The 16,156-nt window shown below is 59.9% G+C and overlaps 3 protein-coding genes across 3 annotated transcripts; all 3 read right to left on the reverse strand.

The window, feature by feature from the left end:
- Positions 1-457: 457 nt before the first annotated feature.
- On the reverse strand, positions 458-5,645 carry LOC144195181 (synphilin-1-like). Its single transcript, XM_077714628.1, has 13 exons — positions 5,104-5,645; positions 4,405-4,489; positions 4,230-4,302; positions 3,888-4,115; positions 3,577-3,800; positions 3,319-3,487; positions 2,603-2,793; positions 2,321-2,500; positions 2,133-2,246; positions 1,875-2,000; positions 1,589-1,758; positions 1,438-1,491; positions 458-1,368 (listed from the first exon to the last, which is right to left on the reverse strand). The coding sequence occupies exons 2-13, from the start codon at positions 4,459-4,461 to the stop codon at positions 783-785; spliced, it is 2,172 nt and encodes a 723-aa protein (XP_077570754.1). The 5' UTR covers positions 4,462-4,489; positions 5,104-5,645; the 3' UTR covers positions 458-782.
- Positions 5,646-6,267: 622 nt separating this feature from the next.
- On the reverse strand, positions 6,268-8,854 carry LOC144195544 (protein-lysine 6-oxidase-like). The gene is made up of 7 exons (XM_077715260.1): positions 8,078-8,854; positions 7,758-7,866; positions 7,471-7,602; positions 7,187-7,343; positions 6,852-6,947; positions 6,534-6,702; positions 6,268-6,416 (listed from the first exon to the last, which is right to left on the reverse strand). The coding sequence occupies exons 1-6, from the start codon at positions 8,709-8,711 to the stop codon at positions 6,583-6,585; spliced, it is 1,248 nt and encodes a 415-aa protein (XP_077571386.1). The 5' UTR covers positions 8,712-8,854; the 3' UTR covers positions 6,268-6,416; positions 6,534-6,582.
- Positions 8,855-9,621: 767 nt separating this feature from the next.
- Positions 9,622-15,555, reverse strand: LOC144195674 (discoidin domain-containing receptor 2-like). Its single transcript, XM_077715474.1, has 16 exons — positions 15,379-15,555; positions 14,465-14,703; positions 14,287-14,389; positions 14,117-14,192; positions 13,893-14,042; positions 13,584-13,728; positions 13,366-13,475; positions 12,885-13,070; positions 12,472-12,718; positions 12,186-12,406; positions 11,917-12,016; positions 10,954-11,848; positions 10,657-10,854; positions 10,329-10,563; positions 10,000-10,149; positions 9,622-9,910 (listed from the first exon to the last, which is right to left on the reverse strand). Exons 2-16 carry the CDS (start codon positions 14,523-14,525, stop codon positions 9,776-9,778), a joined length of 3,012 nt encoding a protein of 1,003 aa, XP_077571600.1. The 5' UTR covers positions 14,526-14,703; positions 15,379-15,555; the 3' UTR covers positions 9,622-9,775.
- Between the last annotated feature and the right edge of the window lie 601 nt (positions 15,556-16,156).

A 16,156-nucleotide genomic window follows, 5' to 3' on the forward strand; every position in this document is an offset into this window, starting at 1 on the left:
TTGACAAAAGCACTACTAAATCAACACAATAATAAACTTGCTTATACAGCTGGCTACAGATACAGCTTGCTAGCTCTAGCTTGTGTGTGCGTGTCTGTGTGTGTGTGTGTGTGTGAAAGCAACGAGGAACACCTGGGAGATGGCCTTGCTGTGGCCAACGTGAAATCCGATTGGTTAAACAATTGACCAATCAGATTTCCAGTTTGGCCAGTTGCTTCAGCCACTCAAGCAGTGCTTTTTAACCTTGTGGGAGCTGCCCAAGCCCAACCATTTCACACGCCCATTCACCGAACCTTCTTTTAGTGTCCCATAAAATATATCTGAAGTCATTGCAAAGGCCTCCGGATAGATTTCCCCTCTGGCAACAAACGATGGCTGAATTGTGATTGGTCAAATGCTTCAATATGAAAACACACATCTGGGCGCACCACAACCATGAAAGGAAGCTGACGGACAATGGGCATTGAATAAGTATTTATGGACAAAACATAATTTACATCAGTATGTGATCCAGATATTTATGAGGCCAGCCGAGAAGGCTTTGCAGGCTTTGCAGGCTTTGGCGGCTCACCACAGGTTTGAGTTTTTACGAGCACTGGAAATGAATCCCTGTTCTTCAAATTATTGAAATTTTTGGATTACTCCTAGTATTTGTTTTTGTGGGGGGAAAAATAGATAGATATATGGAGAAGGCACACAACATCCCACTTTCAAAAGGGTTTTTTTCTTTCCAAGTGACAAGTGATTATCAAAAAAAAAGTTTTCAAGGTGACAGAAGGCTTTCACACATTGGCACTTTTGTTTTTGTTCTTGTACTGGTTGTGTGTCGCGTGGTATGCGCCACCGCTGCCCCCGCCATTGTTGTTGTTGTGGTGGTGGTTTGCATTTCCGCTAAGCGTCTCCATGATGGAGCGCAGCGCACCAAAGGGCCTCTTGGCCTCGACCGTCCCGCCGGGCGGGGCCTCCCTGCCGGTCGGCTCCGCCTCCCGATGGAGGTTCTCGTTGAAAGTCACCCTGAGTTTCAGGCTGGCGGGCGTCTTCCGCCGCGTCGACGGTGACTTGAGAGCGCTCTTGGGGCTGGCCGCCGCACCCGCCTTGGGGGATTCGGGCCCGCCGTCAGCCCCCGCGGGGACGGGCTTCCCGTCGGCCGGGGAGAGGTCCTTCCTCCGCGCACACTCCTCGTCGTCGCCGTCATCATCTGGGTCGTCGTCGGCTCCCGCCTGGGAATCCCGTCGGCCGATGGCGCGTCGGGGCCCTCGGTCGGCACGCGCCGGCTTGTGCTCGGGACGCGGCGGCCCCTCGCCGTCCGCCGATGTCCTCTCCGCGCTCGCCGCAATCTCTGGCCGAGCCTCCGATCCGGACGGACGGCTGAGGAGGTGACGGGCCAGGCGCTTACTGTCGACGTGAGCCCCGACGGCCCGAGCCAATGGTTCTTACCCGTTGTCAAAGGTGTGCAGGCGTCTCTGTAGCGTGGCATTCTCCGCCGCTTGTCTGTAAGACAGGCACGGACGGAGTGAAGGAGGCGGTGGTGGCGGCGGCGGCAGCGGCTTATGACGTCACGGGTCATATTCCCACTCGGCGCACTCACTCGGCCAGGCGCTTGGTGAGCTTGACGACCTGCGACGCCAGGGACATGCACGTTTCCACCACCACCAGGTAGCGGGCGCAGGAGCCGTGACCTTGACGCTCGGCCAGCTGGGACGCCCGCTCGCCCCCCCGGTTGGACACCGTTACGTTGGCGCCGTACTCCACCAGCGTCTACGCCCGCCAAAACACACGCGCACACGGGGCCAAGTTGGGAATATCGGTCACCGGCCGGCAAAAACGGCCCGACCGCCAAGAGAGGAATGGAGGGGCGAGCGGTCCACACGCACCTGTATGCAGGCCAGGTGTCCCTGCAGCGCGGCCACGTGGACGCCCGTGTTGCCGTCCTGGTCCACCTCGTCCAGAGAGATGGCCTGTTCCTGCATGAACTGGAGCAGCCACAGCAACACCTTCTCCTACGCACGTCGGGCCAGAGGTTGGAACGGGGCTCGGGCCGTGGACGGCCGGACCGGGGATGGCCGGGGATGGTCGGGGTTCGGGCAGGGTTCGGGCGGGGAGGCGACGGCGACGACACCAGCCGGGCTCACCTGTCCGTAGCGGGCGGCGTAGTGTATCAGGCTCGGGTGTTCTCTGGTGCAGCTGAGCTCGGCGATGGCCTCCGTCTCGCTCACCATCCAACGCACGCACTCCAGGCGACCGTTCTACACACGCCGGCGCGACGTCTCCGTCGTTTATGGCGGCCGGGCCTCAAAGCGGGCCCAGGCGGGTTACGGACCTTGACGGCCAGTCCGGCGGGCGTCAGCTGCTGCCGGTTGCGTTCGTTGAGCCCGTCCTCTCCCATCAGAGACGTCAGATGCTGGAGACACTCGGCGTGGCCCCGAGACGCCGACACGTGGAGAAGGTTGTTGCCCGCCTCGTCGCGGATCAGCGAAAGGTTGTCGCCGGCCAGGTGAGGCTGAAAAGCGGAGTTGGGGGAGTTGTGGTGGTTCATTATTCGATCTGAAGAGGGCCACAGTCGGCCAAAGAAATAGGTGGGCTTCACCGCCGCCCGTCTCACCAGGAGCGAGATTTGACCTTCCCTGACGATGTTGATGATGTTGTGCTTCTTCTTGCTTTCCTCGTCCGCCTCCGCCCCTCGGGCTCCTCCCGCCGCGGGGGCCGACGGGAGGAGAGAGACGGCGCCGGACGCGGGAAGCTCCGGCCGCGGCTTGTGCGCCTCGGGGAACGCCCTCGCCGACGGCGGCTTGTCTGGATGGACGGTCATGCGTATCCGTGTGTCTTTAGCCTTGGCCGGGGGCCGGCGCCCGCTCCGCGGTCCCGGAGGGAACCCGCGGGCCGCTCCGCGGGCCGCTCCGCGTCTCCCTCCTCCCACGTAGCGGAATCAAATGGTCATCGGGCTTCACCCGACGGTTGGATTCGGGTGCTTCGGAGCAGGGAGACGCGGGGCGGACGGCGGGTGGCGTCCGGGGCCCGCGCTCGCCCATGCCCGGCGGAGGACGCGGTGAAGCCAGGTCGGCGAGGGCGGAGCCGTCTGATCTGGCCATAAAAAGGGAGGGGCGTTTGTCCCCCCCGCCCCCTCAGACTTTTAAACTAGCGCTTCTGTTATTGATCACACGTTCCACATCTCTTCCCGTGTCAAGTAAAGGTTTAGGGTGGCAACAATTGGGGAGCAGCGGATGCGCTTTCTACTCGCCAGACACGCTCAAAATGTGCTCCATCTCAAAACGGCTCGGCCCCGCTTCTTTCCAAGGGCTTTCCCGTTCCAATACCAACCTCCTTGGGGGAAGGAAGACAGCGAGGAGGACGAGGAGAGCGCCATATCTGCGGGAGGACCGTGTCGGAAGCCCCCCGAAAACTGCGAACGGAGAAGGTGGGGCGAGTCGGGATCGGCCGGCTTGGATTTCCTCAGATCCGACCACTTCAGAGGGGAGAGGACGCACATCTGCGGGAGGGAAGTTGGAGCACTTTGAAACCTTTAGGACTGGGCGCCTTTCACGTCCAGTCGTTTGTCGTCGCGTGGCTCGCTCTCGCCTCGTGGCCGCCGCCGCCGCCGTCGTCGTCCACGTCCATCTTAACGTCGCGGGGTCTCTCCGACGCGGCTCCGCCCAGGTGGCCGGCGCCGGCCGCCCGCTCCTCGGCGGCCCCGGTCGACGTCTGCCTGCCGGACGACTTGATGAAAGGTACGTCCAGGATCTCGTCCATGTCCAGGTCGTAGTGCTCCAGCTCCCCCACGACTCCCCGTTGGCCACCGGCTCCTGCGGGGAGAAAGGGCAGCGTTTGAGGAGAAAGGAGCCCACGGAGATCTCCACCTGGCCCATTCCTCCGTCAGCCACGGGCTTCACCCGTCGTTAAGTGGCGGTCGGCCGGACCGGCGGCGTCCGGGCTCTCGGCTCCCGCCCTCCGCGGGCCGGCTCGGAGCTTGACGTCCCCGTCCGGAGGCTCCTCCCCGTTCTCGGGCTGATGCTTGAGGGGAGAAACACGCTTGACGGGGCGGAATTTGCCCGGAGCCTCGCCGGCGCCCGCCGCGGCCGGGTGGGACGCCGTTCCGCGACTCCAGTTGATGGACGGGACTGAGGAGCGGCGGGAGGAGGTGAAGAAGGGAACGGCGGAGAAACGGGAAGACGTCGAAAGAAGAAATGGTGGTTAGAGAAGGGCGGCAACGTTGGTAGCGTTGGCAATCTTACCGGCTCTCCCCTCGCCCTGAGCCTCATTTCGTCTGGACAACTCGGGGATGTTTTTCAGGGACGAGACGGAGCACTGAAAGCACGCAGTTGTGGAATGATGACCGACCGGCGTGCGGAAATGTGAGAGAGAGAGAGAGACAAAGTCAGAGAGAGACTTGGAGAGAGCATGGCTCACCACGGCGTCGTCCGAGAAGTCGATCTCATCCAAATCCAAATATTCAGGAAGCTCCATCTTCACAAGTCATCCCCTCCGGTCGCACCTGTACACAATTCATTCGTCTTTTTGTGGCGCTCAAGCTGACCAGGGTGGCAGAGGTGCCGGAGCCCAATGCTTAACTCTGCTTAACGCAATCATTGACTGTCGTGGGGACAGTGCTAGACGTCGACTGGGAACACTTACAATGATGTGTTGGCTGCGGGGGGAAATGTCAAAACAAAATATCAAATGAGCCCCCGAAGCTCTTTTTCAAAAACGGAATACGTGTCCTAATTGACTCATTGACGTTGAGGCACACGGGTAGAAGATATGTTCTGAGGCGAGCGAGCGTTCGGGGTATTTCATTCGATGGACTCGATATTGACGCTGGCTTCTGCATGGCCGTGTCGTCTTTAGTGTTTTTTTAAATTATTATTTTGGTCCAATGAATAAGAGTCTTCACCAAGGCTAGCTAGCTCGAACAGCCGAGCAGGTATTAATTAGCCGGCGGCCGTGATGCTAGGGACCGCTTCGTCTTTGCGCTAGCCGAACAGCTGGCAAAGGCGAAAAGGCGAGAGGGAGAAAGTGGAAGCTGGCGGACACAAACACACACACACAAAGAGAGAAAAGAAGCACTTTCGCGTGGCGTGCGGGTGATCATAAAAGTACACCCAATACCTGGTTGGAAGGGTCTCGCTAGCGTAGAAGCTCACGTGAAGTTTGCAAAGCTGCTTGTTGTTTTTTTCCTCGATGCTAACAGCACAAAGAATTTGACATAATGCATGTTCCCGTAGAACGGCACCGTTTGAGAGATCTCACTCTGTGGATTTTTCCCCCTCTGCACAACCCGCTCACTTTTACTTAACGAACGCCGGGATGAACTACTTCATCGGCGACGAGTTTAAAAGCCATAAACCAGTTTGATTTGAATCCGCTACGAGTTTAAAAGCCATAAACCCGTTTGATTTGAAGTCAATTTGCACACCCCACGAGCGTGGCCGGGTGAAGTTTTGTTGTCATTGTGTGAAATGACTTATGGGAAAGCGCTTTAACATTGTGCTTTGTTAGCGACCAACGTTAACAAGCAAACACAAATATATCGGCTCATGATTAAGGAAAGAAACGAGTTTAGTTTTGAACGAGTGGGGGGAACTATACGCGTTATAGAGTCCGGCGCTTCGGTTTGACGAGGTGAGCTTGGCGACAATAGACGATCTTTGATGAGGGATGTAGTATATTGAAACTATAACGGTAAATGGCATCAGGTTATACAAGTGGGCTTAACCACCGCCACCTGATGGTCATTACGTATTACCGAGTGACCCGGATGTTGATGTGTTAAAGGGCTGTCTGTGAGTGTCAATAAACGCATGCAAGTTGGTTACGACGGGTCTATACTGCAAAGTTATCACAAGGGATTCCGTCAGAGTTAGACGCTTCTAGGATAAAATAACTCCGACGTCAAAATACATAATTATTTCATTTGAGTGCTGTTTTCTTTTAATGGAAGCCACCTTACTTCAAGTAAAGGATTGGATCAAGTCAATGTGTATTTGGTGTGACATGATCGTTTCTTTGCCTCAGTGTGTCTCTTTCTCCGTGTATAATTGCCTTTCGCCTTCAGCGTCATTGGAGTATAATTATGAAGAGGTTGATGCAACTATAATTAGTGGTCCTAACGACAGCCTGTCTGGAACACCAAAAAAGCTTTCTTCACTCTCCGTTTAGGGTTAGTTGGGCAAACACTCGATAATTGCGCCCTCGAGCGTCCAACGTGGAAAATGACAACACTGCCACGAGGAGGTAAAACAGACGCTTTTTGACGTCGTCACACACGAGGACTCAAGAAGAGTGGCCGAGATTTATTGGAAGGGGGCATTGGAGGTCAACACGGTACACGTTAGCTCACACCAAGTCGAGTGATGAAAAGGGACGATGAAAGGCCACCAAAGACGACCGATGGGAAAGAATGGCCTTAAAATCTCCGCCTTCTGGAAGACAAAAGGAGATCCCCACAATTGGCCGCGTGGACCCCGTCATCGGCTCTACTTTGAAATTGGAGAAGGCTACACTCCACGGAAGGGCCGTGCCGTGTCCGTTGAACTCACGGGCGGAGAGAGTCCCACGGCGCCCAAAGGGGGGGACCGGTCCAGCTCCTCACGCCGAGGTCTCGCACGCCGACAGGTGGACCGCGTTTCCCGTGTAGTGGACGTCGCAGCGCACCACGTTGTTGGCAAAGTTGGATTCCTGAACCTTCCGTTTGGGATTGACGGTCACCTGACAGATGGGGGGGGGGGGGGGGCACAATATTGCAAAGGGTTAAGCTTAGGTTTAAGGCTCTTGAAAATGGATACGATGGCTGGGATGGAAATGGATTTGTTATGGGAGCGGTGCGATTACAGTGAGAGAAAGAGAGAGAGAGATACCTTGAGCACATATTTCCCAGGAGCTACGTCGCTGATGTCGATCCACTGACAGTCGATATCTGCGTTGTACGTGTCGTAACAGCCGGGACTCAAACCCTGAATGCACACAATTGTCATTTTTTCATCCAAAAGAGAGCATGGAAGTTTGCCGCCGCCGCCGCCGCCGCCGTTTAATAGTTCAACCAAGAAATCAAAACAAAACGCAAACAACACTAAATCGCCTCATCTCATTTCATTTAGGGTCGTGGAGGGGTGCTGGAGCCTATCCCAGCTGAAACGGGGCCAGGGGCGGGCGGAAGACACGCCCCAACTGGCTACGGCCAATCACGGGGCACCTGAGTGTGCGAGGTGCAGGCGTATCGGCGGTAGTATCCGCCGTCGCAGGAAGTGTCCTCCAGGCAAAAGCTGGCCTTGTGACCCTCCGCCACCGGCTCCTGGCCCCCGCCGTCCAACAGCTCGTACAGACTGAAGTCGTCCATGCTGTGAAAGTGACTGAGTGGGCAGAAGGGCAAAGTCAGGAGATCCCGCCGTGGCGGGATTATCGGCAAAGGCGGCCCCAGCCTCGGCGTCCGGTGACGCGAATATCGGCAAAGCTGGCCCCCGCCTGGCCCGCTCTTACTTGTGACAGCTGTGCCACTCCCAGGCGTGCGAGGCTTTGCTGGGCAGGAAGTCCGCCGTCCCCTGGTTCTTGACACGCTGCGGGAACCTCAGCAGAACCCTGACGTGGTAATCTCCGGCCGACCTGGCCGAACTCCGCCGCCGCAACCACAAATTCGTGGAAGGCGTTAGATCACCCGCGTAGACTCCTTCCACGCCGGCTCGGTGGTGGAAGGAGTGGGAGGGAAGGAAAGAAAGAAAGAAAGAAAGACGGCGGGGAAGAGGGATGAGACGGCGAACGCGTCTCACGAGGCCAGGCAGTTCTCCTCGGCCGCGCAGCGCAGATTGTACATGGCCACCCGGTGCACGTAGGAGCCCGCCTGGATGTGGGCCGCGTCGGGAACCAGATCGGGAAGACCTGCCACAAGCGTCCTCGTCACTCGCCCGTTAGCGCCATTCAAACGGTCGTCTTTGTAAACGTGCCTTGGAGGCAATCACTTTTTTTTTCTTCTCCAAATTCTGAGGTCTGGAATATTCCCTCTTGACGCTACGGTTTGGAATGGCGTTCTCCAACCGACCGACGCTTGGGCCCGCCCGCAATCCCGCTAAACTTGTTCAAAAGGCCTTACCGTGCTGGCGGTAGCCGCTTCCGTAAGCCTGCCACTGTCGGAGCCTGGCCCTGTGCCCGTAGTAGTAGTTGTAGTACGGGTAGTAGTTGGACATCTTGTAGGGGCTGTACGGGTCGTCTCCGAGCATCCCGTCCTCTCCGGGTCTCCGTCGGGGCCTGGGCGCGGGAGCCCGGTTCGGGGCGGCAGGCCCGTGGCGGGGGCCCCGAGCGGGGACGCCCGAGAGCCGCCCGTAGTCCCCAGCGGGCCCGGCCTCTCCAGTCTCCGCTCGGGCGGCGGCGGCGCTTCCCGTCAAGAGTAGAAAAGAGGCCAGGAAGAGGCAGACGGCCGGCACAAAGCGCTTCATCTTCCGCCGCTGGTTCTCCTGGCCACGTATGCCGCTCTCTGCGACGGGCTCTCGGGAGCGTGTGCCCCCCGCCGCCGCCGTGGCGCCGGAGCTTTGGCGTAGGGGAGGGCTTACCGTGGCTCCAGATGCTTTTTCATTGTTTCCACCAGCAACATTTGTTCCTTGAAACGGGAGGTCGTTAGCAAAGCCCAGCAGCTGGCGGGCCCCCGCAGGCCCGGGCACCGGCACACACCCCTCACCCCCTCCCCTTTTATGAGCGGCACCCCATTGGTAGCACTCGAGCTGGTTCATCCGCACGTCAACCAAAGCCCCGGACCCAGACCCAGGTACCACTTGGACAGAAAGCCAGGGAGGTCGAACTCAAACCACAACTTGAATCCAAATGGAGGGCCTACATTGTCATTCTACAAGTAGAAGGAGATTCAAGTCCCACGGGCCTTTTAGGGGCCGTCCCTCGCCTGCGGCCGCTCAGGCTTGGGTGGTGGCGGAAGGGAGAGGCCGACTTTGAGCCCAATTGACGTCGGCCAACGGGTCCAAGGGGGGACAGATGGGGGAAATGGAAGGCCTGGCCGGCCTTCTTCCCCTCACGCTACTTTTTCCAGGGGGACGAGAATGGGGGGGGGGGCTCCCCGCTGGTAAGGCAGGATGCTCTCAAAGTCGAAATGAAATTGAAGCACTTTTCTACAGCCGCCGGCACGCCGTAAAAAAGAAAAAGGCAGCTCCCCCCCCTTGTGTGTGGAAGGCGAGGGCTGACGAGTTCTAAAAAAAAACGAGAGGGGTCCTTAAAAAAAGGGGGCCAATTGGCTACGGCCGTCAACAGAGTCCAGCGAAAGCCACTCTACTACTGGCGTAAAAGAGGCGAAAAGCGGCGAAAAGCGGCGAAAAGCTGCTGATGACTCCTCCAAACATTTGACAAGGCAGGTAGAATGAGCCAGTTAACGAGCATCTGGCAAACACCAACGGCTCAACGACAAGCAGGTGTGGGGAGGGGCGGGTGGGCGGGCGGGCCGAACGGGACGCCGCAAACGTGGACCGCCAACGTGGCCCGCCCGTACGGCGAGGAAGGAGGCCACCGGCGCTCGTCCCAGCTTGGACGGCGTGGCAAAAACCGCCTTCCGCCGCGTCCGGAAGCCTAGAGACTGCCGCCATTATCCCGAAAAGCCGGGCTTTGAAGAAATGAGGGGGGCGCTTACGTCCGGGGTCGGTTGGCTGGCGTTCATTTATTTCTTACTCAAGAGATCCGAGAGGGCGGATTACAAAGCCGGCCGGGAGCCATATATTACAAATGTTCCACGTAGAAAAAGTCTGGCCCTCCGCACCACGCGGGCCTTCTGGACTGGCTCCGTCCGTCCGGCTCACGATTGGACGTGGGGCCCGAGAGCCCGGTGGAGCCCCTCGAAGGAGGGCCTGTCTGGGATGTCCCGCCTCCAGCAACGCATCATCAGCTCAAAGAGGGAGGGAGGACAGAGCGGGGGAGCGTACAGGAACACCTATAGGAAGGAGGTCAGGCTCAGGCTCAGTCCGGGCGCTTTTAAACACGGGCCCACGGATGGACGGCGACATTGTGACCGTCGCTGACCTGTCTGCCCTGGTTCCTGAAGAACTCTCCAGTGTTGGCTATGACCTGTTGGTCCGTCAGCAGGCTGTAGGGTTGCTCTTTGCAAAGCGTGAAGATCTCCCACAAGGTCACCCCGAAGGCCCACACGTCGCTGGAGGTGGTGAACTTGCCCTGGCCAAACAAGCAAGGTCACGCAAGGTCACGCGTGGCGGGAGAATGGCCATGACGGGCCACGGCCATCCTTCCGGTCGGCACGACGGGCCACGGCCATCCTTCCGGTCGGCACGACGGGCCACGGCCATCTTTCCGGTCGGCACGACGGGCCACGGCCATCCTTCCGGTCGGCTCACCAGCAGGATGCTCTCCCAGGCCATCCAGCGTATGGGAAGCACGGCGCGGCCTCGGATGCGGTAGTAGTCGCCGCTGTAGAGGTTGCGGCTCATCCCAAAGTCGGCGATCTTGATGGTGAGGCGGCGGTCCAGCAGGCAGTTTCGGGTGGCCAGGTCCCGGTGCACAAAGTTCAAGGAGGCCAGGTATCTCATCCCCGATGAGATCTGGACCGACATGTGTAGCAGGTCCGCCAGGCTGCCACACACCCACAAGCAAACACACACTCACTCACTGACTCAATCACTCACCTTGCTAACCGACTCTCGTTCCCGTCCCAAAAATTCTCACCTGACGGAGGGAATGTTGTTGGCGTGCGTGAGCGTACTCTCCATCTCGCGCTGAGACAGGAACATATTGAGGTCTCCGTTCTCCATGTACTCCGTCACCATGCAGAGGGGGTCGGAGGTCACGCACACGCACAGCAGTCGGATGATGTTGCCGTGGTTGAGCCGGGACATGATCTTGATCTCCTTCAGGAAGTCGTTCCTGCGGGAAAGGCGCACTTCAGGGCGGCGGGCCACAAATAAAACAGTAGCTAGCCCGCTTTGATTGGAGTTGGGCCCATTCTTCGACCACGCTACCTACCTGGCCTGACCGGTGGCGTCGTGGCGCAGCCGCTTGACGGCCACCAAGGCGCCGCCACCTTCTCCGCCACCACCTTCTCCGCCACCACCTTCTCCGCCACCACCTTCTCCGCCACCACCTTCTCCTTGTACCTCTTCGCCCAGGAAGGCGGGCAGCCCCCGGGCCTCGCACAGGTAGACCTCGCCAAACTGGCCCTCGCCCAGCTTCTCGCCAAAGATAAGCCTCTGGCGCGGGAACTCGGCGGCCGAGATGTCCTTGCGCGTCAGCGAGTCCACCGTCAGGGCCGGCACGGCGTACATGTTGCTGCCCGTCACGCCCTGGAGGCGCACCACTTCCGTCTCGGCGTAGTGCGGCGCATGGCTATGGAAAGACTGGTGCGGCGTGCACTGCGTCACGTCGGGCTCGGCGTAGCCGCCGCCGCACGCTGCCGCCCGCCCAAAAAACATCAATGACGCAAACCGGGCCACCTCGGGACGCCAGAGGCGGAGCTCGTGAGACGGCGACTCGGCGTTAGGAGACTGGAGAGGAAAAGACAGAGAAGGAGGAGAAGAAAAGGAGAAAGAGGAGGCCACATCCTTTCCAAATACGGAACATTCCGCTTTGACGTCAGCGTCCGACATTGGATGGCCTGCCGAGCGCTCGCCACCGCCGAACGAGGCTTCCCGCCGGGCCTTTTTGCCCGGGGCCTCGCCTCGGGGCGGAAGAGCGCAAGAGGAAATCCGGCGGGAGAGCGCAAAGGCGCGCGCCTTTCGTGCCCGGGGCCGGACGTCGGGCTCACCCGAGGCTTCGGCGCTCTGCGAAAGTTCCGGCAGCTGCTGACGGAGACTTTCGGCGTTCTGGTACTCCGGGTCCAACAGGAAGACGCGCTCGTAGTGAGGGTCCGGGCGGGCCGGACCTGAAAGGGCCGCGCGCCGTCAGCCGGATTTCCCCCTCCCCCCCACGTGTTTGGCGGCGCCGCCTTACCTCCGGTGCGGGGCGGGACCGGGGGGGTCTGCAGAACCACCGTGTCGCCGCAGGACGACAGGCGCGCCGTCACCTCCTCTCCCGGGATCTCACGCGGGCCCTGCCGGGATGGTCGGATGGCGGTTAAAGCCGCGGACGGCGCCGACCGCACGCCACTCCGTCATCGGATGTCCAGAGCCACATTCCGCGGGCGGCGGCCTTTCCCGAGCGTCTTCTCCGAGACCGGTCCCGAGCGGGGGGACCCGAGCGGACGCGGTCACACAGCTCACCTTCTCCAGAACTTTGCACACGTACTGGCACCAGAGGATGAGGAAGATAATGATGACCAACAGCAGGATGATAGTGACCAGACAGCCAATCAGAACGGGCGCGTCCCCCCCGCCGCCACCGCCGGCGGCGGGGTCGGCCGAGACGGGCGTGGTACCGGCCGCCGACGGAAGGGCGCCCGAGTCGTTGACGGGCGGCGGGGTCGCCGACGTGGAGGCGTCGTCTGCGTGGGGGAGGGCAGAGAGTCAGCGCCGCGGCCCCGCCTCCTCCTCCCCACATTTGCCTCACCCGACTGGAAGGAGACCTCGCTGAACATCATCCAGGCGTCGGCGAAGGCGAAGCGACAGCGGATGGCCACGGCGGAGCGGCGCTTCAGCGGCACGGTCACGTAGCGGGCGCTGGGGTTGCGGTCGTCTAGAACCGTGCGGAAGACCACGGCCTCCGCCTCCCACGGGGACGAAAGGCGGGCCCTGAACCGGCACGACACGGCCGAGAAGATCTTTACGCCGCGGGAAAACATGTTGTTGCTGTGAACCTAGGATTGGGGGGGGGGGGGGGGTCATTAGTGAGAGAGAGAGAGAGAAGGGGGACAGAGGGGCTTTGACTTGGGGACCGTATGGAAGGGGGGGGGGGGCTTTCCCAACAATACGTGGGGAGCAAATGGCGAAACGGTGGACGGAAACGGGCTGGAGGAAAAGTACCTTCATGGAGGTGAAGTTCCTCTGTCGGTCAAAGACAAAGTCCATCTCCACGCTTTGGTCGGCCCCCGACGAGACGTTCTTCCAGCCCAGGTAGTCGTAACCGGGCCAGGCGGGGTACTGCCGCGTCAACAGGAAGTCGTCCAGCCCCACCACGCCGTCCGTCAGCTGCCCCAAACCGCCCCACAGCTTCCTGGGGGAGCCGAGGCGCCGGGTCACGGGACGGGTCACGGGACGGGTCACGGGACGGGGGCCAAAGTCGGCCGTTTCCACGGGAGGAAGGGAGGCGGCCGGAGCGTGCCTGGTTAGCGTGTTAGTGTTAGCGAGACGGCCGGACCGGAAGGTGTTAGCGTACGAGCGGCTGGGCGGCCGCCATGCGGGTTATCCCCGTTGAGCCCGAACGGCTTATCGTTTCTTCCCGCTCGTCTGGTGCGCCCACTCTGTTCACGGCCGTGTCATGCGAGCGACAAGGAGCTCATTGGACCCGCCTCTTCTGGAGTGCGCCGTCATAGGTGGAGTCGTTGAGGATGGCGGTGGGGAAGCCGGGCTGCGCCATCAGCTGGCCCTCGGGGGCGCTGTACCAGATCAGGCCGTCTGGGAGAGGGGGCAGAAAGGCAAAGGTCACGCCCGGCGGAGGCCCGGGGGAGGCCCGGCGGAGGCTCGGCGGAGGCCCGGCAGAGGCCCACCCGTCCAACGGCCTACCTTCCCAGGGACAGCCGTAGAGTTCCACCCGCATGCAAACGGTGGACAGCTCGGTCAGAGGAATCAAGCGCACCCAGCGCGTCACCACCGGAGGGTGAAGGTCGTTGATGACTGGCGCGTAGGCGTTCTTGTTGCCTTCCATCACCTGCGCGTGCACACATTTCCTCTTTAGGCCCGTGGTCTGGTGGACGGCCACGCCGTCAAAAGAGCCAGCACACAGCTAGCTAGCCAGCTAGCTAGCTAGATAGATAGCATACATGCCCGCCCCCTATGAAACACACACATCCAGGAAAAAGCAGCAAGACGCACCGCGCTTCCCAAACGGTTCCTCCAGGACCTCCAGACGACTCCGTCCCTGCTGTAGTTGAGGCTGTAGGCCCGTGCAAATTCAATCCCGTTGCGAGCGTAGCGTCCTTGAGTGGCCACCACCGTCAGGAAGGTCAGCGCGCGCAAATCCACCTGCGTGCCACGTTGAACAATTGGCCGCCGTTTCGCCCGTAGCCACGTCGGCCCGCGCCGGACGGCTCGGCCACCTGCAGGAACTGCGCTCGGGACGTTTCGGGACGGCCTTCGGGACACCAGGCGCCGTCGCCGTCGTCGCGGTTCAACCTGAGGCCGGCGGCGGGAGTCGGGGTTAGGGCGGAAGGGCCACGCCGGCCGGGGTTCGAGCGGAAGGCCGCGGCGGCGGCGGCGGCGGATCCACCTGGCGTACTGCGCTCCCGTGGTCTGGTGCCATTGGCTGGAAGCGCTGATGTCGCCATCCCCGATCCGCCCGTCCTCCATCCCGAGGGCATAGCGACAGTGTGCTGGCAGAGAGAGGGGGCCTAGATTGGTCTCTCTGGCTCCCAAGAGGGACACAAGCCAATTTGGGGCCGGCCTACCTGGGTCGACTTGGGCCACGGCCGCCGAGACGTGAAGGATGAGCGGCAGGAAGAAGAGCATGATGGCCCGCGCGCGCACTACATCTCTGCCGACGGGGGAGGACGGGGAACATTCCGGGAGAGGGCGAGCGGGCTCTCCATTGCGACCGCCGTGGTTGGCCTTTTCCCCGGGGGGAGGGTGCCACGGCGGCCTCCTCGGACGGGTCGCGCTCCTCAAATTTCAAAATCTTACGGTGTCCCTGGCAAAAAGGAAGGAAAAATGGGCGAGAGGCGTGCGGCGGGGGGACGGGCGGGCGTGCGGCGGGGGGACGGGCGGGCGTGCGGCGGGGGGACGGGCGGGCGTGCGGCGGGGGGACGGGCGAGCGGCAGGCGGGCGAGCGAAATCGGCAACGGCGGAACGTTAGCGGCGAGCTGAGGTGCGTTGGACGTCTATTGTTGATGCTGACATTCAAGGACTTGATTTGACTCCAAGGCGTCAGACACGGACGGAGAGGGCAAATGAAGCTTGGCCATTTTCAAAAGGGGTCCTGGCAGGCCTTGTCAAGTCCTTTCTTTGCTATTTTGACTACAAATGCCTTCCTGCCTATGACAAGAAAAGGCAGGCGCCGCTTGGAGGCCGAGGCCAAAGCAAAGCAAAACTAAGCTAAGTAAGCTAAGCAAAACCAAGCAAAACTAAGCACAAGCAAGCAAAACTAAGCAAAGCTAAGATAAGCAAACAAAAGGACAGAATGATTAAAGAGGAGCACCGAGTTAGTTGACGACGTCGTCGTCGTCATTTTCAACTCCCAAATTCGCGTGGCTCGATGTGCTCACAACAAGTATTTTGGTCCTCGCGCACTTGAACTTTCTCTCATAAACACAATCCGTGCGTGCCGAGGAGCGTCCTCGACACTCGACACGCCGTTTGCTCTCACCTCGGCTTTAGACGTCGTTGCCTTTAAACTTGGGGTGTGTCCGGCTTGTTGCTTTCTTTTCTTTTTACCTGTCGATCGGTTCGTCCGTCTATTCGTTCGTCCGTCCGTCCGTCCGTCCGTCCCTCAGTTCCTCGGACCGTCCGTCCGTCTGACCGCCCCCGCTCCTCGACGTGCGGGCGCGCGCGCGCGTGCGTGCCTGCCTGCCTGCCTGCCTGCCTGCCCAGCACGGAGCGTTGTCGTACGTGGCGTCGGCCTTAGCGAGCGCCCGCACAACTAACTTGGACAGACTTTGAGGAAAGTCTTTTTACAATGCTCGCCAAAGTTCACTTCCACAGTGTCATGGAGGACAAACAGACAGACAGATAGACGAGATGGTTAGAGCAGGCGAGGGCCACAGAAAGAGAGAGCGAGAGGGAGAGTGAGTGAGTGTGTGAGAGAGAGAGAAGGAAACAAGATCCTGGCGTCACTTCCGTGATAGGTGAAGATGCCCTAACGTCTATAGCTCTAATCTAATGCAGAGCCAAAAGCAGATGATCGATACGATGCTTTGGGAATCGTTTCCTTGGAATCGATTTATTTGATTTTTTTCGACCTAGTAATAAATGTAAAATGACTTTTTTTTTAGCTAGGTGGCGTAAGAGAGTCACCGCACACTGGACCTGTCTCGCTACTGACAAGACAAGTTGACTCGTTGCCGTCCACGAATGGCGGTGGACTGTATTGGCTTGCTCGTCTCACGTCAGCTAGGCGAAAGCCAACCTTGGCCCTCCCCTTCCTG

The sequence above is a fragment of the Stigmatopora nigra genome, chromosome 4 (assembly GCF_051989575.1).
Source record: "Stigmatopora nigra isolate UIUO_SnigA chromosome 4, RoL_Snig_1.1, whole genome shotgun sequence".
Lineage (NCBI taxonomy): Eukaryota > Metazoa > Chordata > Actinopteri > Syngnathiformes > Syngnathidae > Stigmatopora > Stigmatopora nigra.